Source organism: Athene cunicularia, assembly GCF_003259725.1.
Source record: "Athene cunicularia isolate RWA chromosome Z unlocalized genomic scaffold, athCun1 chrZ_part1, whole genome shotgun sequence".
NCBI classification, from domain to species: domain Eukaryota; kingdom Metazoa; phylum Chordata; class Aves; order Strigiformes; family Strigidae; genus Athene; species Athene cunicularia.
Window position 1 is genome coordinate 32,834,977 of NW_020799142.1, and position 21,880 is coordinate 32,856,856.

The 21,880-nt window shown below is 42.6% G+C and overlaps 1 protein-coding gene across 6 annotated transcripts; it reads right to left on the minus strand.

Annotated features, from left to right (window-relative positions):
• Positions 1-455: 455 nt before the first annotated feature.
• PIAS2 (protein inhibitor of activated STAT 2) lies at positions 456-19,897 on the minus strand. Of its 6 annotated transcripts, none has more exons than XR_003400051.1 (14): positions 19,878-19,897; positions 18,556-19,030; positions 14,768-14,852; positions 14,076-14,126; positions 13,866-13,956; positions 11,413-11,547; positions 8,415-8,520; positions 7,721-7,794; positions 6,672-6,832; positions 5,938-6,071; positions 5,331-5,502; positions 3,031-3,167; positions 1,559-1,720; positions 456-1,238 (listed from the first exon to the last, which is right to left on the minus strand). XR_003400051.1 is itself a non-coding variant. In XM_026865306.1 (14 exons), the coding sequence occupies exons 2-13, from the start codon at positions 19,025-19,027 to the stop codon at positions 2,512-2,514; spliced, it is 1,629 nt and encodes a 542-aa protein (XP_026721107.1). In that variant the 5' UTR covers positions 19,028-19,030; positions 19,878-19,897; the 3' UTR covers positions 456-1,720; positions 2,464-2,511. The 6 variants fall into 6 exon arrangements, 5 of the variants coding, with proteins under 5 accessions (XP_026721107.1, XP_026721109.1, XP_026721105.1 ...); XM_026865306.1 differs by adding an exon at positions 2,464-2,522 and having other exon boundaries at positions 456-1,720; XM_026865307.1 differs by lacking the exon at positions 1,559-1,720 and adding an exon at positions 2,464-2,522 and having other exon boundaries at positions 1,201-1,238.
• Between the last annotated feature and the right edge of the window lie 1,983 nt (positions 19,898-21,880).

Sequence of the window (21,880 nt, forward strand, 5' to 3'; positions counted from 1 at the left end):
AATACATGCAGGCTTCTAAACATTTTAGCAGTGATAAATGAGCCCTGATCAAGCCTGATTGAGAAGAATCACTAAGTTGATTTAAGTTTCCTGAAGTGGAAGAAGCCTTCTCAAAGCAGTGCTGAATATTCTAAGCATTTTGAAACAGAACACGGTTGCCAGGTGTCAGAGGAGGATCATCTCAGACACGCCCACAGATGCATACATATGTTGTTCAACACACCTTTCTTTCTTTTACCCTGCAGATCCCAACCTTGGGCCTGTGTTTAGAACTGAGCCTGAACTGTTTGAACTGTCCAAAGTGGACATTTCAGAGCAACATAACTCCTTCCAGTCTCCCGCAAGAACTAACTTCTGCTATTCCCACTTTCGGCAGTTCAGATCTCAAGGTCAGGCGGAGTATTGTGCAGAGATCGCAAGTGGAAAGAAAAGGAGGAAGTTCATCCTTCGTTTTTAAGGCAACAGAAGGTCAACTCTGTACTGCAGAGTCCTATTACTGCGGTCTTCTAGTGACAGAGATATGAAACAGGGTCTGTTTCAGACCCTCTTGTCTTGAGGAGCCGATATCCCCCCACGTTTCAAGGTTGTAGTCTGTAAGAGTCTACTTACTGTAAGAACCATTCTCCCTAACAGCGTAAAGTTTAAGTTTCCAGGAAAGGAAAAGCACCACCTAGCTACTTTTATCTGCAAAATTTCCATGTAATCCCAAACCAGTGGGGTTTAGGTGTTACCTGGAGGGATTTATTTTAAGACTGTTGTCATGTGCCCATCAAATTGATTAAGATATTTTCTTTAAAACTTAATCTTCTCCTAGTATCAAGACCAACAGAAACAGCAGCCAGTGAAGCACATTTACAGAGGTTAGTCTGGGCTACAGACACACAGTGTGAACTAAGAGCACGAAGTAACACGACGGGTGTATTCAGGTCAGCAGTGTGCATGTATCCACTTTGGAAAGGCAAGTTATCAATAAAGAGTGAGTTTCCACTCCTGGATTTATCCTGGTGAGGCTAACCTGAATCCTCCCTTAAGGGCTCTTCGTTACCACCTCTTGCCAAGAAAATGGATTTTCCTGGCCTGTGATTAGGTCTAAGCAAGTGGACTGCAGACATGGCATGGATGATGACAGCGCCCTGATAGTTGTTCGAGCAGTATGTCACAAAAACCAGACTTGGAAATTAATTATGTTCAGAAACATACCTGTGAATCAACTGGGATTAGTGAAAGAAAATCCAGACCTAGAAGGAAGGATAATAAGTTGGTGTATTTTTCTTTTATTTGGACTCAACAAATTTAAGGAACATTTTTGTGGTCGTAGAACAGATTTTGCAATTGTTACAGTTTCTAAATGGAATATACCACTGTGACACCACTCTCAAAGACTACTTCAGGCAGCAGCAAAACCAGTTATCTAGTATAAGTGGCTCTTTTTAAGAATGAGAATGACATAATGGTGATTAATCACTGGATATTGCAGGGTGGTTCAATGTGGTTGCTTAGATGGAGGTTGCCGTTTGGAGCTGTTGGTTCATAATGCAAGTTTCACTGCATATTGTACCTGACTTGGCCAAACTGGGACATGAAGAGTGTCATCACATTAAAGATGCTGGAATGAAGTAAAGTCACAACATGCACAAGTCCAAAAACAAGCAGCAGGTCTCTTCCTCCACCCATGGGCAGCCAATAAGGAAACATTTCTACTATCATCCCCGTTTTGTGTCTAGACAAATAAAAGGAACGAAGAAGAGGAAACTACAATAGTTCAAGGTATATCCTCTAAGAGCAGTGACAACTAGCGTCTATCTTATACACCATTAGCGTGTAAGCATTCAGGGTAAAGATGTTTAAAATTACAAAACCAATGAGAAATTACAGCCTTTTTTGTTTTGTTTCTAAATATTGGCCTTGTGTTTGCTATGTCAACAGAAAGAAATGGTAAACTTCCTCCCTCCCTCTCCCCTCACCTCCAAATCTGTTCTGGCCAGTGGCGTCTCTCCTCCATTACAGAGAATTTTTGAAGATTTAAAATCAGCTGCTTTTAAAGAATTGACAGCTTCCTTTGTTCTTACACGTTCTTGAACTTCAGTTGATAGAGACAACAGTTCTCTCAGCTTACTCTCCTATCCAATTTGGGAAGACAACTGATTTCTTAACAAGGGAGAAGTGGAGGGAGGGAGCAGTAAGGGAACCAAAATGGACAGAGAAACAAGGGGAATGATAACCATCCCATTGCCAAACTGGTGCTGAAAGAAAGGAAAAAACCCAGACATGTTGCAGGGGAGAAATGGAGACAGGCAATGGAGGGGGAAGAGGGAAGTACAGGAGGCCAGTGTGACACCTGTCACCACAAGTCACCATTTCCTGGGCTCTGGGTTCGTTACAGCCGGCAAAGAGAACCCCCAGAGTCCCTATATACAGTGTGCTTTTCAAGGACCCAGGATAGAAAACAATCAGTTTCCCCACCTTTTGTCTGATATTTAGCAGCAGTGTTGAAGAACACATCATAGGCATTTAGGGTATGTCTAGGTAAAGAAAGTCAGTAGAGGTCAGCTTACATATTGTAGCTCACCTTAACCTTTTTCATACAGTCTAGACAAGAGCACCACTATAATCAGCTAGCAGAACATCTCTACATCTAGGGCTGGGATGAGTCACTGCCATCATATGTCTAACTTAAATAAGCAGCTACTCTCCCTCGCCATCTACAACACATAACAAACGGATGTTTGCACAAAGTCTAACTGAATATAGCGAGATGTGTTTCTGGCTGCCGTTCCAAAGCGCCAGTTTGTACCCCAGAAGCAATTTTTTGTACATCCCTTTTGCAAAGTGCAATCTGAAACTGGGAAGACAGCCCGCACTGGACTTGTCTAGGCATCAGTGAAATACTGCATATAGTCTTGTTCCATAGAAAAAAAAAAAAAAAAAAAAAGTTGATCGATTTTCCCAATTTTTACACCACCACCACCAACCCCGCCCTGCATATTAATAAGACTCTCTGAATACACATTAAAAATAGCCATCACCTACCTGGTAAGTCTGATGAGAGATTGGATATTGGGTGATGGAATGGTGCTGGATAGTCTGTTAATGAAGGAGGAATAGCAGCAGCATTGACGGATGTCACACTGGGCACTCTGAGAGCAGATGGATGATACATCAGAACCCTGTTTTAAACAGTATGGGAAATTACAAACAACCTGGCCGTTAGAGAAGAGAAACGATGCACCGTTATGCACTCTCGTTCACAAAGTCTCACATGTTACATCACAACTGTGGTATGGCTACTCACTACACAGTATTCCACGCTTAATTTCCTCTTTCATAACAGTCTTCATAACAACATGACCGTATTGTGGCTCTCAACAGCAGCTGTGACATAAGAGCAAGCTGGTGTTATAGGATAGTGCTGGATCATTTATAACAGTCTACCACTTGGAGACAGAAATCTGTGGAGCACCCTGGGAGGGAGGTGCAGGTAGCCAGAGCCACCAGGAGAGCGCGCGTTTCCCATTGCTCCATGTAACTGTTCCTCAAGGCTGACCTGTCAATGTCAAGGGCACAACTGACCCTTATTCAGCCCCTGGAGCACAGATTACATGGGTGGGACTTAAATATCAAACCTGTCTTTACTCACGGCCTGGGCCCAAGATAAGTTCAGCTCTCCAGGAGTATGCAGCTGGTTAAAACCCTTCTGCATCCCCACCTTCTGCCCGATTACTGCACAGAATCATCTAGGTTGGAAAAAACCCTGAAGATCATCCAGCCCAACTTCGCGGCACTGTTAAATGGTGCCATGGGCATTCAGGCACCAGCCACGTGCATAAAATACTTCATAAACTCCAAGCCAGGTGGAAACACCCGGACTACCGCTCCCAGCTGCTCCACATCACACCCTCCAGCCCACCAGCCATGAGTGTTACCCACTCAAGTCTTCCTCCCCAGACTGCTGCATTTACATTGCTTCCAATTTCAGACCCTCCCTTCTCAAGCAACTCATACTTCAGCCTATGTTGCCTGTGCCTATAGGAAGACACCCCAGTTTTGCCAAAACTAGCACTCAGGCAACACTGTTTATGGGAGATAAGCTATTCCCCAAAAGCCTGGCTTTGACCTGGATCTGAAAAATGAACACACACCATTTCAATACCCAAACAGCAAGGAAAAGACATTGGTCACAGACAAGAAAACTGAGGCCTTCCACAATTACAGTTGCAGGTAGCCATCTCAGACAAACACAGGAGCACAGAAGGAAGTCTTGGTGCCTTCTGAAACTTCATTAAGAGATGTATTTGTAGTTATTTTTTCTCACAAAAATAAGAAACAGAGTCTTTCGCAGAAAGAGCTCTCCACAATCCTCACAAAAAGCAAGAGCATTTCAGTATCACTGCTGGAAGCTGCTGAAGCTGACTATTTTCTCTACCAAAGACCACACATTCCTGTGGACTAAACACAGTACACCTGCTCATTACTTCAAGAGCTGGCCAAACAGAAAGGGGTGGTTTTTACTGCTATTATACACACAAGACATAATCCACTACGCTGAGACACACAGACACGCCCCTCATGCAATGCAGCAACACTAATAAGCCATTCCTAAAAGCTGATGCTTGGAACTGCCTCGTGGAGCAGTGACTGCTGGTGAGCCTAACCACTGCTCCCTGCGGGCCAAGAGCAAGAACTTTACAGAAGCCACAAACAGTAACTGCAGCCGAGTTGCACAGACTGGGATGGACAGACAGAAGAAGGCACAACAGTCAAGACGTGGGAAGTTGTTGGTTGTGCTAACCAAGGCAGAGGACTGACTGGTAACTATGGCTGATGAACTCTGGAATGTCTTGGACACTGTTAACAGAGAGATGGAGGAAAAGCTTGTCTTGAGTCTAAACAGGAAAGCACCTCCCTTCCAAGACTGACAGGATGGATGAAACACACAACTCAGCCTGCTTTCCTGGGCACCAGAGCAGACTAGATAAAGGGTGTAATAGACAGCAAGAGAAAAGCCTTTAAGATCACTAACTTGGCAAGAATGCATAATTCTCCTCTGCCTGGCATAACCCGATTTCTCAGGGGAACCCTGTCCAATAGCTTAATCAGCTTCCTTTTCTATGGAGAAATATTCCTGCAAACACAGCAACAGTCAGCACAAGATTGTGACATGTAAAACTAGTGTTTTGCCTGTACTGCAGCAACACCACCTTCCGCAAGGAGAGGCCTAGAAATTCTCTGGAAGTGTGGAGCTGGATCCTGAAGAGTTACAAGTCCGTTCATCTACACATCAGTTTATCTGAGACATGACAGAATAACAACTAACTTTAAAACTGACAAGCCCTTTTGTTGGGCTTCCTTGTGTTTCAGACATAAATACATACTTCCTTTTGGGAGGAGGATTTTCGTCTTCATCAGAAGAGCTTTCTACCGTCAGGTCAATAACATCAACTTTCTTCTTGTTTACCTCACTGGCCTCTGTCACAGAACACTGTTTGCTAACCACACTGGAACCTAAACAAGAAAATAAAATATCATTGTTTTTTAAAAGCTGTTACTATCAGCAGTTTCTATTTGCAACAGAACCAGCAACTCAAATCCTGTTTTAGCTCAACTTCCTGGCCACTACAGAGAATGTTAACAGCCCAGGAACTATTTTATCAGTATTCTGCATCATGTTGAGACTATTAAAGCACAAGCTTTAATCCTCACTTACCAGTTTAAGGACCTAAACCAAGAGCAACTTTTGTTTTCTTAACTGCTATTACAAAGCAGTTAAGCCCAAAAATGCACACTTTTAGAGATATAATCCCTTTTTTTTCAGTTTAAATAAAAGTAGTATTAAGCCCTCCACAAAAAAAAACATCAATATCCATACACATTATACAAGCTACAATTGAGTCTCCAAGGCTTTTTGCTGATTTGCAACCAGCACTGAGATGGACATACTTTCTATTTTGGTGCTCTGTGGACTTGAGACATTCACAGCTTCTTTCTTTAGCCTCATGGGGCACCAGGCACCATCTTCTTGGAATTTAATCTCATCTACATCTGAACATTCATTAAGGATTTCCATAAAGAGCCTGAAAAATAAAGTTGAGTGGTTTCATTTTTGATTCCAAGTGCAACTTCTAAGTGACAAGGAGTCACAGCTGAAAAGCTAATTACGATCACCTTCGACCTACTACAAGTACTCTCTCCCTAGTTCGTGTTACCTGAAAGCCTGTAATTATGACCTCTGCAGACATCCAGACACTGAAACTTGAAAGTATCCCAGCCTACCCCTGTTCCACTCCAACACCTGCTGGAATTCATAGACTTCCACATAGAAGCAGAAATCATCATGCTTTGGATCAAGTTTGACACTTGTTTATGAGTTAAGGTTAAATTTTAAAGTTAATAGCTTCAGAGATAAGGTCATGTGAAAGCGAGACCTATCTTTAGAGTCACATTTGGATTTCTCCAGAGGAAATATACTGAGGCTGAAGAGTCTGATGACCCAGTTAAGAGATAAACTTGTGCAGTTTGTTACAAGGGAATAGAAACTAATGGTCTAATGTTTCCTCCCAGTCTAAAGCATTCTGACAAAGAAAATAGTGTGAAATGGCTAAATCCCAAGTCACAGAAGTATCAATCATGAAAAATTTTAAGTAATTGTGTAGTCTGCAAACCCAGTCTCTTACCCATCTAATATTAGGCTCTCATAAGCTGCCTTTTTGTCACAGACAGGGCAGATCCAGGTAGGCTTCCTTTCGTTCATTTGTAGATAAAGAGCAGCATCAAAACATTGCAGGTGTGTGCAAGTAACAGCCCGGCATGGGATTGTCAGTCTCATTTTCCCCAACTGCAGGAGATGCATTTAAAAAGCGTCAGAACAGAAGAGAGTGAAGTAGGCCTGGATGGCTAACAATGAAATCAGAGGCAGTAGGTGAAGTAACTGTCTCTTCTCACTACAGAGGTGCCCAGGTCACTGCAGGCAAATCCACCCTATCTAAGCACATACAGTGCACTTAAAGGAACAATAAGGCCACCCTCAAAGTCTTCACTGAGTTGAAAACAGTCAGAAACACTGCCAATGGACCTACATCAATGTTATTTCTAGGATTTTATTTTTATTAAAAAACCTTTAATGAAGCACACTCTTTTATAATTTTCTCTTAGCCAAATATTTCAAGGGTTTTTGTGAACTCCACTTATGTTAGACTCAGAATGCTGTAATACTCGTTTTAACGTTTACCTTAACAGACCAGTTGTAAACACAAATCCAGTTTCTACCTAGGAAGAGAAACCCCAAGGCAGCGTTACCTTGTTACATGGTGATCAGGGGATTTTTGTTTGTTGTAGTAGCTGGCTGTAAGCAATACCACTGAGATGAGGAGATCTTAAGTTTTATTTACCACTGTATCCTGTAATTATTCTGTCACCCTGCCCAATTAGTGTCAACGCCTCAATATACAAGATTACCTACCTCTTCTAAAGGCCTCACTATACACACGAGTTGCAACTTGGTTCTGACTGCATTACAATTGAGGCACTCGCAGTTCTAAGCCACAGCTGGCTGAATGCTGCTACAACCAGGTGCTTGTAGATGCACCCTTCTCCCTGCTATTCTGTATTAATGAATCAGTATGTAACAAAAGCCAGTGAAGTTTCTAAAGCAGGGCCTTTTAAAAGCAGCCCAACTCTGCACTAAAGTACAAATCTGCATATAGTAATTTCCAGCCACACTTACAGGACACATCAGAGATACTCGCAGACTGGTTGTCGCAATCTCACTATCAGGGTCTGCAGTTAGTTTTTCTTTAACTATTAAAATAAATTAAGAGTTATACACAGACATCATTATTTAAAATGCTAATCTTGATTCACCAGTACATGTACTTTATTTCCCGCTATCCAAAAAAAAAAACCCAACAAAACAAGCACCTAGGAAATTAGTTCACAGCAATATCAAACAACAATAGTCTCACTGCTTACAAGCAACTGGCAAACACTGTGCATCGCAAGACTGTTTGATGTGCAGCAGATGCACTAACAGCCACAAGGGTTAGTACAGCAAATTCAACCCAGCATGCCAAGAGATAAATAAAATAATCATCGATGAGTGAGGTACGAAGACATGAGGTATAAATCAGCATCACATGCAAGGGAAGAGAATTTAGGACACCTACCGGCCCCTCAAAGCCCACCCCAGTGAGTGGTGCTGGTGGCATTCCCGTGGGAGCACTTCAGATGGGATCTCTAGGTGTGCTCCCTACCAGCACTGACAAAGTGCGTGATGCCTCAGCAACAGCAAAGGGAACCACTAATACTAATACTCTGGGCATGGACTTTCTTTTCAAAATGCTGGAAACCCCCTAAGTACTACCTGTTCTCAACAACCACCAACCACCCTCAAAAAGTACATGCAGGCAAATCAGACTTACTCAGTGCTCTGGAATGATCAGGGTTTCTGATACCTTTCATTTTTAACCTCTGCAAAAGCATAGCTGAAGTGAGCTGACGGACGAGATACACAGACATGGAGTAATTCTACAAAAAGAGTGATTAAAGATTAAATATTGATTTCGTACAGCACTTCTATGACAACAGATTACTATTTACACTAGTTGTAGCACACAGTAAAAACAAAAACATGACAATTTTTTTGCTTAGTAGTTATGAAAAGCATTGACAGACAGCTTCACTACTGTGAAAGAGTCCAATACTCCACCAGAATTGTCCTGACAATCAAGTCCAATTGCCCTATGCTGGTTGTGGTTTAACTGAGAGTAACTCCACAACTATGAGACAGTCTGGGCTCTTCTGGAAAGATGATTTAGGCTACCTAAGGTGACGCACCTTCTCATACACGCAGTCCTTACAAACTTCTCCCTTTCTCTCTGAAACCCTTCCCTTTCTGCAGTGTCAAAGACAATCACGTGACAAAAGAAAAGATGAATGGTCTTTCAGGGGCTAACACAACACTTTCAAACAGCACACAGCTGCACTGACTTCCTGGTACCTCTTCTTTAGCTTGCTCTGCACTTTTAAACCAAGCCTCATTACACCATACCCACTCCTCTGAGGCTGGCCACGTTCCCTAGCATTTACTACTCTTACACTGCTTGCCAGCTTCCTTTGTTGCGCATTCACTCTCTCTTCAAGGTCACTAATGAAGAGAAAATTCTGCAACTCCCGCTACTGCAGAATAATAATGGTTTCATCTGTATAACATACACAACCTGCCATCTCTTATTTCCACTCTCTGCCTGCCACCTGCTTATGGCTCCTGTACTGTCTGGGTACTGCATAAGAATTTTAAACAAGAACACCTATTGTCCTGCTATTCCTTTACCACCTATAAGAAAACCAGCTCTTACCTAGATGAGGAGATAAACTCATCTAAATGCATGGGAAACCACTAGGAAAAAATGGATTTTTTTATTTTTCTTAAACAACGACCATACATTGCACTGTTTATTGCCTACGGACAGAATTCCACAGGCTCAAGTCTGACCACCTCTGTGGGATTAACGCCTTCTCTGCCCAGCAGCCCTTTGCTATGGACCAAGCAGACACCAGTAAGCCCTCACCATGTGAGCCCGCTGGCACTCCACGCTGTCCCCAAGGGTCTCATCGAGAGGATGAATGGTGACAGCTGTATGCGAGTGCTGATACTTACAGCTGAGCACCAACGTGAGACCAAAGAACTGGCATTACCTCTCAGGGCGAGGTGGAGCACTGGGATAACCTGCAATTCATCTACTCCCATGAGAGTATGTTTTGGCAGATACAGTGGTAGAAGAAAGCAGGGGTCAGCCAGACTCACCAAGACCACACACGCAACACTGCACCCACTTCACGATTCTTGTGCTTTATGACCAGGAAGCAAAGGCTTCGATCTTTCCCTCCACCTGTTTTTTAAGAAAACCCCAACTTTGCTAGCAGCACTGCGTTCATTTATTTTATGAACGTTAGCTTTCTCTCTGATTTCTTTCTAAAATTTTAATTAGTGTATAAAAGCTTATACTGGAGTCTCACTTTGAAACATGTGGCATCTCTAGTCCACAACTTTTGATTTTAAAGAGAAAAAAAAAAAAAAGAGGTAAACTACTCTAATAACTGAATCCAGAAGGACTTACACAACTAGTCAGTCACATATAGAAGAGTTCTTGACTTACCAACAGCTGAAAGGGCTGCTGCAAGAGCTAATTTAAACCTGGATGAATTCAGAACTTCCTCACACTTCCCCCTTTCTTTCCTTAGTAAATCCATAGGGGGATTTCTGAACAACCACACAGCCATTTTAAAGGCTAATTCCTTTTCAACTATCCTTAATAACTGCAGGCACTAGAGAGCAACAGGTATCACATTTTAGTCACCACCCCCTTTACGTCCTACCACCTGAGTCTAGCATGCTTTTCCCCCCCACTGCAGCTTTCCATTAAGTTCAGGGCTGTATTATGAAGAGGCTTCAATCTTCATTTCTCCCCCCAGCCTTCCAACCTTCCCCACATTGAGTCAATTCTCCCCCAGGCCACCCCAACTTCCAGAATACTCTTCATTTTTAAGAAAACACACGCTGCTCAGATACCCTGCATTACAAACGCTCACAACACACAAGCATGATCCAACCAAGCATGTTTGAGATCTATCAAGCCCAGAAACAGCTGACACCAGCAGCCTGACACCTCCCCAGTAAACCCTTCTCAGAAATCTGCTGTCTAAGGGCTTTCTGAGCTGGAAATTCCACCCCTGTTTTGGTTTATTTGCAAGGACAGTTTTAAATCAACTCATACAGAGACCATTTTCATGTTAAAAAGGAATCTCAAAACAACAGAGATGGAAATATCCATCAACCAGTTCTTCCTATGAAATAAAATTTTGTAAAACTACTTAGTATTACTTGGTTAAAAACCACAAAAATCTCAAAAGTAAATGCATGTCTCCACCCCTACAGCCTTCGCACATCCAGTCAGCTTAAAAAGCCTCCTCCAATGGACAGTTACAACAGACACTGAGAAACGCGCCTTAGAATATAAGGCTACGTAATGTCATTTTTCACAGCCATCACGCTACAAGGAAGAAAGCAGGTTCTCCTTCTGTTGCTTTGTCATGTCTGAACTGTTTTGTACTATTTACACCATGAAAAGATTTTGGTATTTTTGACACACATTTCAGGCAACCCCTAACAGCAGGCTTTCTAATGTGAATTCTGTAAGGAAGTCTTTGCCATCTGTATGCAAACCTCATATATGCTACTATAAACTACCCTATTTCTAGAACAAACTTTGTTTCCTGGCACTGATAATAAGTTCAGCCACCTAATACTAAACACTTGTTGGTGTATGCCTTGCCAGCAACATCAGGCAGTGGGGGAGAAGGAATGTTAGATGAGGTTATTTAGACAATTTTTCACACCCCACAGAACATACAGTTTACCTTTCCAATTTCAGAAGCCCAGGAAATGGAAATCTGGTTTGGCACTGCTGATGACAATCTAACTAGAGAAGTTATATTCAAGGGGCGCCCAGGTCGCTTCTGTTCAATCCCATTTTTTGGCGGTGGTGCATATCCCTATGGGAAGAAAGGATGAGGAAAGTGTTACCAAGTCTCCCTGCCACACTCTGAAACCTGCTGGAACAGATTTGTTAGTTTTAAACAGATCTATGGGAAGCAGAGAAACATAGAAGCTCTCTAGGCTGGAGACTAAATTCAACACTTACTCTGAGAAATATCAGTCTTTGATAGTCTAACACCGTAAGTCAGCCACAATTTTAAAGCATTTTTGGCTCAAAGTGGTTTTATAGAAGCGCTTAAAAGGTGGAAGAGGACAGTTTTGGTCCAGGTGAGTTCACTGGAAGAGTAAAAAGTAATGTTGATGCTTTGATCTTCATCCCACCACCGCCCCACTGAAACAAAGTAGAACATCACAAGGACACAGCCTTAGTGACAAACACAGCAAGACATGAAGAGTTAATTCAGCATTTCACACCCAGGAAACATTTCACTGATTCTATGTAAGAAACGGTGGAGCTCTTGGAACAAGATTTTACATGTCCTTGATGCCTGCTTTGCCTCCCATCAACTATACCTAGACCCATCAGCAACTGGTTGTCACTGTACACTGCCAGGGCCCCTGAAGAGCAGCAGTACATGGAATATAAACTGTATTTATGAGCTAAAAGGCTTTGCTGTTGTCTGCAGAAACAAAAAGTAGATATTGTTCACTCAGCTTTGATGAAGAATTTCATAACCTGGACAGCTTTTCTCTGTATTTTTATTTCCTATATAATGTACATGAACTGAATCAGGAGCCATCCAATTCCCTTTTGCTTCTAGGCAAGCCCATACTCTCCAGCACGTTGTGAGTGGGAAGTACCTGTGCTATGTGAAGGAGCACACAGCCTAACTGCAGCTTATTCATCTCACCCTGCGTCTGTCGCTACGAAAGCAAGCCAGTCTGCAACAGAAACGCAGAGAATCTGTTCTCAGCTCAGACAGACAGCCTGCAGTCCACTCATCTGAAAAACTCATCCTGCACCAGAAGGATGCCAGTAAAAGACTGCAGCCCTATTTCTTGCAGAGAACTGACTGCCAGATTTCATTTAGTTCAAAATAGTGTTGTTCTATACAAGAAACTCTCCCAGACAGGATATGCTGGAAAAACACAGGCAAATATATTGTTTTATCCGGAGAAAGCCTGGAAAAAGAGTTACTTTGAAAGACCTTAAGACTGAAAATAAAAACTAAACAGCCTCTTCCACTCACTAGCCAAGTATACCATAGGATGATCACTGCTTTTAATCCAAGGACTCAACAGATGTCACATCATTTCCTAGGTTTCAAAAACAGCTGTTACCAGGCCATACGTCTCACCTGACAACCAAGCCCTGGCTGTGTCTCACCACTGCCCTTTATTAATTTCAGACAGGACTCTTGCTTGCAATGACAGAATAGGGACTTGAGCTTCTACAGGCAGCTCTGCCAGGCCAGAGCACCAGGCATCAATTGCTGAAAAACTTCCCCTAAAGTGATTCTCACCCCAGATGAGTGACCCAATAGCTACTGGGAACCTTACCACGTGTGCTTTATCACACAACACAGAGGCAGCAGATGTATGGGTACTGCTGACAATTTCACACTTACAAGAATGAATGATTTGCCATTTCTTTAATAAGACACAACAGCTGCAGCGATTTATAGAGTATATATCCCAGCTGCTTTGCTGTAGTAGGCCCTTCTCTACTATGGTGACTTTATAATGAGCTTATGTGGATGCACACACCATCCCTGCAATATTTAGGAGAGTATTTCCACACACATTGTACCAGCCACAATAATCCTGCTGGTCTCCAACCTAAAATGAAGCTGCCTTGCTTTCAAGACAGCAAAGATGCCAGTTCTTTTCTATTTCCCAACTTATTTTCCTTTTTAGAGCCAGACTATGCAGTGCACGTGCTTCACTTCAGTCACACTTTTGATACCATTCCCTCATAACAAGAAGGAACTCAAGCCAATCACAAACACAGACAACCCAAACAGCATGGGCTACCATCAATCAAGTCAAATAACCTCAGCTGCATACCTGTGAGAAGGATTCCACATGCAGACACAAGTTTTGTTTTTGACATATTTTGTTGCGTTAACTGTAACAGATGAGGTTTGCTATAGGTGGCTAAAACACAATTAATCCATGCAGTGGCTGCAACATGATTAATAGTAGTAATGGTTATCTTGCACAGCAAATGTACAAACCATGTGCCTAACGTTAGTAACCAGGGAAATTTGAGTGATAACAATGAACAGCTTGATTGTTTTAGCAAGCTAACATTATAGAAAAAACACACACTGCAAGTCACAAAGAAGCCACAAATACATACAAACAAGCTTACCGGCAAGGGAAACAGCTTCCCATTTACTTTAATACACAAACTACTAGGGTAATTATCTTCTTGAGGGCAGCTTGTCTCTGCTAGGCATAACCTATATCCCCAAAAAGAGAAAGCGTCATTTAAATGTCACCACATTCGTATGTCCCCCACAAACATCTAGACTTGTGTTACATTGGTCAGTTAAGAAGTGAACACTATGAAAAAAGGTACCTTAACTGAACTTGGACAGTGTAATCTCTCCTGCCCCCTGGCAAGAAGTCCCTGTGACAAAGAGAACGAAAGAGAGAAGTATCCACTTAGACAGCAGATCTCATATTACTGTATTATGCAGAAAGAACTGGCACACCTGCCCCAACATCACTGTGCTTTGCTCTTATTCTTCTTTGACTGAGCTATGAACAAGTCTTACAAGCGACACCTCTGTTTAGCTACTGCAAGGAAAACAGAACTTTAGGATCAGCGTCCTCTGTCAAGAGTTTGTAGTGACAATAATGTATGATGTCGCCAGAGAGGAAAAAACCCTATGAATTCTCTTGGCTTACACCACAGGTCTTGCAACAACATGAACCCTGGAACAAAAACATAAAAGCAGCCTTCCATTCCTGCAGCCAGGAAACACGCAGGGAAGAAAAGCTTATCACCTCTCTAAAATAGTCACAATTATTTGGAACCAACTAACTGTTAACTTTTTAGTGGCACAGGATTTACCCCAACTGCACATAAATTCTGCACACAGTAGTTCTTGAAGAAAACAAAACAGATAAACTCAGCATAACTTTGGTGAGGATTATCACTCTGCATCTGCAAGACTATGAGATGCATGAAATGAACCAAAACACCCACTATTTCTCCTGAAATTTTGCAAAAGTTTACCTGCATTACGCCTCACTCTTATTTCTTACCTGGAAATACAGATTTCTCTGACTTGCTGAGGTGTCAAAGCAAAGATAAAAAACTTCTCTTGGAACCTCTGAATACTGCTCTGTACTAGAAAAAAAAAAAAGAGACACACACAAAAGAGGTTTAGCCATGGTGATTAAAGTCATTGATTAAAACAGAAACTGCAACTGAGGTTTTCCTGGAACAAGGCGTAAGTCACTTAATATAATCAAATTGTGGTTGAACTGCATGTAACTGTCAACAGCAAAGCAATGGAACAAATCATTCATTCAACTATATTCAGATGGCTTAATATCACATTACACTTCAGTACCAAAGAAGCTTGGCAAGCTGCATTCAAACAAGCACACACCAAAATGTAACACTGGTTACCTGACGAAAAGAGTATAGGTAGATGTTTACAGATGTTTACAACTGTTTTAATGTCCTACAAGAAGAGAACGTGCACCAGAAGTTATTAATGGACAGCTGGTAAATTACTCAATTCAGAAACAGCTAAAGGTAACTAAGCCTTTGGGAAGGAAGGGAGGGAGCACAACTCCTAATGCCAGAGAAGCCAGCTAGACTTCATGTCTGGGAATTACCGCTCATGAGCATTTGGCAAACAAGCAAACAAATACAACTTTCACCTCAGAATCCTACTTGTCTATCAATGATGGGAAGCAGTAATATTTTAGTATTAAGGTTTCACAGTGTGTATGTTACTTTTCTACTTTCTTTCGACTAGAGAAGTTAGAAATCTTGACCTGAAATAAAGGTAGGCTGGACTTGTCCAACATTTTAAAGTAACCAACAAAGTAGAAGAAATGCAAAAATAGCACAACTACACCAGGCAATTTTGGAAGAGCTAATCTGTCTTGTACACTGTGACATTCAGAGAAAATGCTCTCTATGCACAGAAAACACACACAAGAAGAAACCAAACACAAAATAGAACCCAGGTGGAGCAAAAATACACACACCCCAAGTTTCTCAAACAATTCAAAACAGCTACGTTGTGCACGTATGTGCACACACACACACCACAAGACAGCATTTACCATTTTAAAATAATATTCAAGCACGTATAAAAAAGATCACAGAAATATTTTGTTATTTAATTGACTGTGGGTTAAAACTAAACCCACACCTACACCTGCTCTTGTGTTCTTGCATTAGTGTAAAAGAACAACTGCACTCTCACCCTCTTTAAAGAGCCACTGTGAAGCGGACTATAGCTCTCTGACCTACCTGTCTATTTGGTTTCTGAATCCTTAACTCTCAAACACACAAAACTTGTTTGTTCCATGTCCAAATCACCCAGGTGTACTAAGTGGGACTATAAGCTAACCACATGCAGCAGGTGCACCCGTCCAGTGAAAACAGGGCTTCTTAGCTGCTGAAGTGTAACAGCTCCTGGCTGCCTTTGCTCTTGGGGCTTCAGGATAGTTGGGGCCTTTGGCTATTGAGCACAGATCAGATTTGGCCTGGGTATAAATGGAGTCCCCTGAGGAGCCATTTTGAGCTCATCCTCTGCATGAGCACACTGCAGTTGAGGACTCTCCCCTTGGGTCAGGATGCTGCTCAAGGAAAGTCCTTGAGGTGACGTGGGTTGGGACACTGCCCTGAGCAGGTCCTCAAAGTTGAGAGCCCTCACTTCTTAGGTGAGTGATAGAGTGTTTTGGGTTGTCATTAAACCCTAAGGAGTTGTTCTTTGTTATGTGTTTTGGGTTGTCCTTAAACCCTAGGAAGTTGTTCTGTTCTCTCACAGACATTTGAATCTGTAATTTGCAGAGGGCTACTTAATTGTGTTGACAATAAATTTTTAATTTTTGGTGGTTGCTTGTTTATTTGAGAGCTTCCGTAACACCACATCAATCTGAAACTATTAAACAAAGGAAGACTCATTTCCAAATTTGCTCGTGAATCCATGTTAATAGTAATTTTCAGCCAATGTTCATATCCTTGTAACATCAGAAGGGTCCATTATTTGCATATCAAGCCATTCCTCACATCTCATTTCCCCACTCCTCCTCACACAGATCTGAGCTGTAGCTCTGGCTGCTGCCATCTTCGAGTATTGTGCTCTGGAAAGAGTATGAAGGCAAGCAAGCACTAAGTTAAATTAATTCTGTCCCACTTGTCTACATCCTAAGACAAGCCAAATGTTACAGGACTAAATAATCCTCACTCCTATGACAACTGGGCAACCTGAAATGAAGAGCCTACAGTCTTCAAAGGAAAGAGGAATTTACATGCAGCGCTAACCCCTAAGGAAGCATTTTCCTTTCAGAAAAAAAGGATCACTTCCACAGTTAAGGAAAACAGCTGTTAGGGAAATTTCTAGCATATCCCTATCACTTCTAGATTATCATTGACCAGGAAACAAAAGGTAACTACACAGCAGAAATATAACATGGAGCATATGATGCATTTTATGGGACAGAGTGACTACGTGGCTGGCAACCAGTCTGGTTAACTATGAGCCAAGAGTTGTCCCATAACACAGAGTAATTCAGGAACCTAGCTCCTGCGCACATCAAACACACACAGGCCTCAGGTAGGACACAGTGGTGTTGACAGATTATCTCTGTAAAGGTGATGGCAGCAGGAGCCGTAGAGCTGTCCAAGACCACAGCAGCTACTGTAGCAATGCTCAGGTTTGATATTGAACTTTTCTCTAACAGGGTATCATGACACACAAATATAAGTGACAAAACAGGCCCTGTAAATAATGCTTGTTAGTAATGTTTGCTGCTTTGGGTACTGGAGGATGACTAGTGATCAGCGTATGTCTCACCGAGCTCCAAGTCACAGCCTAAAAGACTCTATTATCAGTTAAGAAATTAAAAAGTTTTACAGGATGCAAACAGCCTGCAAAATGCTGAAGTGTTCCTAAACAATATTACTGAATAGTTAGGGAACACTTTCTACCATGTAAGGTAAGACAGGTTGAATTTCAAGACAGAAAGCAACTTATTTCCAAATAATTAAATACATTCAAGAGTGAGGCATCTGAGGAAACTAAACTGAGATTTCAAATGATGTGGAAGACAAAAGCCCACTCCACATTTTAATACAGAGTATGGCAACAACCCATAGGCTGAGAAACCTTCACTAATATCAGTACAACACTGAACCTTGCTGCACAAAGTTACCTATTTCAGTGTCAGGCGTCAGAACCAAGAGAACTGTTGCAGCGCGATAAGCATAATCTAACAAACCAGTATCCTTGTTCTCTTTACGCTGTTGCAATTTATTAATTTCCCTATATAACCCTGAAATAATTTTCCTGTTGGCCCTGACCAATGGGTTCCTCACTTGTACCAGGCAGAGACTTCAAGTCCAAATCTTTCAGTCAAAAGTAGAGGTTCAGACTAAGTATTAGGAAGCATTTACTTGCCCAGAGGGTGGTCAAACACCAGGCTTCCTAGAGATGTGGTCAACACTCCAACCCTGTCAGTGTTTAAGAAGCATTTGGAAAATGCCCTTAACTATCACTCTAACTTTTGGTCAGCCCTGAAGCAGTCAGGCAGTTAGATGATTATTGTAAGGTATCTTTCAACTGAACTAATTTAATATTCAAAAGGCAAAGATCTTTAATCATATAGTATTTAAACAAGAGAACACTATTTTCTGAAGTGTGGCTTGGCACTTCTTGGCACAAGCAGTGAAGAGACGACGAGGGTAGGGATGAGAAGGGGAGTTTCTACTTTTCCCCAGCTGCAAAAAGCCATTTAAGTCCAGACTTAGCACTGTCACAAGCAACACCTATTCCATGAATTAACCTATGGAGCTATTAAACACTTACCTAGACTTGTAGGTTTTATGAGCACATCAAGCACATCATAAAAAGGTAGGCTTTTCAGCTGAACATCGGGATGAACAGGTGGAATTGGAGGGGATGGCTGCTGCATCTCGAAGTGAGGCTTAGTGTCCTGGACGAGCACAGAATTCACAGGTGAGGAAGGAGACTGAGATGTGACTGAAGTAGAAGGGAGTGAGTGAATGCCAGCAACAGCCAGGTCAGGCTCAACTGGAGAGGAACTACTGTCCAAGTTGAAAACCGTGGGTTTTATAGATGTTAAGTCTGAAAGTCCTTCAATCGTCCTTGGGTACCGACGCCTATAGAGTTCTCGGATTTTTATCTGAACTGCTGGGCTGCAGCCGCTCTTCAGTAATTGAAGTGCCCTCATCAGGAGGTCATGTTTCCTCCCACTTTTATTACGTCCAGCAAACCCCAACAACACTTGCAGTTCAGAAACACGGAAACTGGATACCATATTCTAGAAAGAAAAGATATAAGCAGAGGTGAACCAACAGTACCCCAAGCAAGGCGTTCTGAGGAGCACAGTGAAGCATCTGAACTTCCATCATTATAGTTTTACACTTGTTACCTTCAGTATTACCCATACCCTTAGTCAACACAAGAGTATAGTTAGATTAAAACAAAGAAGGTTGAGTTTAGTTGTGTTCATAACTTCAAAACACTTCTGTTTCCACACTCAAACAATACCAACAACAAAATCTTACGTTGCAACCCATGCAGTGCTATCTTAAATTCACAGGCAGAAGAGGAAGCTGTATCACTTCATGCATCAAGGAAACAAACAAACAAAAAATCAGATTAATCAAATTATCACCTGTCTTCCTACATACTTGAAGAAATAAAATAAGGAAGTGTTTTTAAGTTCTGCATAGTTTATTCTGAAAAATCCTTTATTTTGGGCAGCATATTAAATGCATGCGTGAACAGCGACAGGCACATCAGGTTTCAGTCTTGAAAGGGTGGCACAGCAAGGTGAGCACTTTTTGTAAAAGCTACTAACATACTAACAAACTGTTTAACCACATAACTGATTCTTCCAAAATGTCACAGAAAACTTCCTTTCCTTTCATATCACCTTCTGGTATCGTGGGACACAAAGATCTCTTCAAAAAGGAAATACTACTATTTGCTTGGTTATCAGTCAGTTGTGGAAGACTGAGGATTGAACTAGGAAATCATTAACAGGAAGATTTTAATTTAAAAAAAAAAAACCAAACAAACCAAGAAATAAAAAAGCCCACTATGTGAGAGGAAGTGATCTTCTCTCCCCATCACTACAAATGGCTACAGGCACATCATCTCACATTTTTGTGAGCAAGCTCTCTTTTCAGATATAAACTTGCTCAGAATTCTTCTACACAACTTCCTATTTCTGTGGGACTCTTCCACCATAACAAGGAGGTTAAGTTTTAAGAATGAAAGAATGTCTGACTTTAATCTGTACTGCTGTACTGTACCAACTCCAGGCTCAAGAACTGACAAAGAACCTAACAAAGTATGGAGTAGTAGACATCTGAGATCATAAAAGGTAGTTTTAAAAACAGTTCAGAAGTGCATTGTTGACTTTTAAATAGCAGTTCAATACACAACATTTAAAGATTTGGGCACCGATTTCGGAGGGGATACAACTCAAAAAGCAGTATTTCTGGTTTACCTTCCCTAGTCCTTACTACACAGTTAAGGGTTTACATCCTTATTTTCTAACACAGATCTGACCTCAGCTGAACTTTTAACACAACTATGCCACAACCAGGCAGTGAGCCACCAAAGTCAGTCTGAACTTCTCCTGTGTCCCTAGCTGTTTGCTCGCTATTCTCTCCTTAATGTTGAGAAAATCTGTTTTAGACAGATCAGGGAATTGAGCCAGATGAAAACTGAACTTCAACCATAGAATCATTTATGTTGAAAAAGACCTATAAGATCAGAGTCCAACTGTAAATCTCACACTGCCAACTCCACCTCTAAACCATGTCCTCAAGTGCCACATCTACATGTCTTTTAAACACCTCCAGGGACAGTGACTCCACCACTGCCCTGGGCAGCCTGTTCCAATGCTTGACAACCCTTTTGGTGAGGAAACTGTTTCTAATATCCAGTCTAAACCTCCCCTGGCAAAACCTGAGGCTGTTTCTTTCGTCCTATCACTTGTTACTTGGTTAAAGAGACTCATCCCCCCTCTCTGCCCCCTCCTGGCAGGGAGTTGCAGAGGGCCAGGAGGTCTCCCCTCAGCCTCCTCTTCTCCAGACTGAACCCCCCCAGTTCCCCCAGCCGCTCCCCAGCAGACCTGTGCTCCAGACCCTGCCCCAGCTCCGCTGCCCTTCTCTGCCCACGCTCGAGTCACTCAATGGCCTTTTTGGGGTGAGGGGCCCAACACTGAACCCACTCAGCGAGGGGCGGCCTCCCCAGTGCCGAGCCCAGGGCTCAGATCCCTTCCCTGTCCCTGCTGGCCACGCCAGTGCTGACACAAGCCAGGATGCTGTTGGCCTTCTTGGGCCCCTGGCCACACTGCTGGCTCCTGTTCAGCCAGCTGTTGACCAACATCCCCAGGTTCTTTTCTTCCAGAGAGCTTTCCAGTCACTTCCCCCAAGCCTGTATTGTTGTAGCAGGTTGTTGTGACCCAGGTGCAGCACTTGGCTGAACCTTGTTGAACCTCACACAACTGGCCTCGGGCCATTGATTCTGCCTCTCCATATCCCTCTTGTGCCATTACAAGACAGCAGGAGGAAGCAGTCAGGACTTGTCTTTTCAAGGGCCACATTATATGACAACATGACCCGACTACTGGATGTGGGAAAAGTTGTGAATATTGTGAATATTGTCTGGATTTTCAAGAAGCGTTTGACAGAGTTCCCCACAGAATTCTCCTAGAAAAACTGGCTGTCCATGGCCTGGATGAGCGAACGGTCTGCTGGGTCAAGCACTGGCTGGATGGCCGGTCCCAGAGAGTGGTGGTCAGTGGAGCTACATCCAGCTGGTGGCCGGTCACAAGTGGTGACCTCAGGGCTCAGTGTTGGGACCATTTCTGTTCAACATCTTTATTGATGATCTTGACAAGGACACGCAGTGGATCACCAGTGAGTTCACAGATGACACCAAGTTAAGCAGGAGGGTCGATCTGCATGAGGACAGGGAGGCTCTGCAGAGAGACCTGGATAGATTGGATCAGCTGCCAACAGTAACGGGACAAGCTTCAACAAGGGAAGTGCCAGGTCCTGCCCTTGGGCCACAACCACCCCCTGAGTGGCTACAGGCTCAGGGAGGGGTGGCTGGAGCTGTCTGGGAGAGAAGGGTCTGGGGGTTCTCATGG

What these genes read in the sequence shown, in the direction of transcription:
- PIAS2 (XM_026865304.1), bottom strand. Translation starts at nt 19,027, where the DNA reads ATGGTATCCAGTTTCCGTGTTTCTGAACTGCAAGTGTTGTTGGGGTTT. An exon ending in GGGCTTCTGAAATTGGAAAG is followed by an intron (nt 8,521 to 11,412) that starts GTAAACTGTATG and finishes CTCTTTTTGTAG; the next exon opens with AATTACTCCATGTCTGTGTA. An exon ending in TCTCTCATCAGACTTACCAG is followed by an intron (nt 1,239 to 3,030) that starts GTAGGTGATGGC and finishes CCTTCCTTCTAG; the next exon opens with GTCTGGATTTTCTTTCACTA.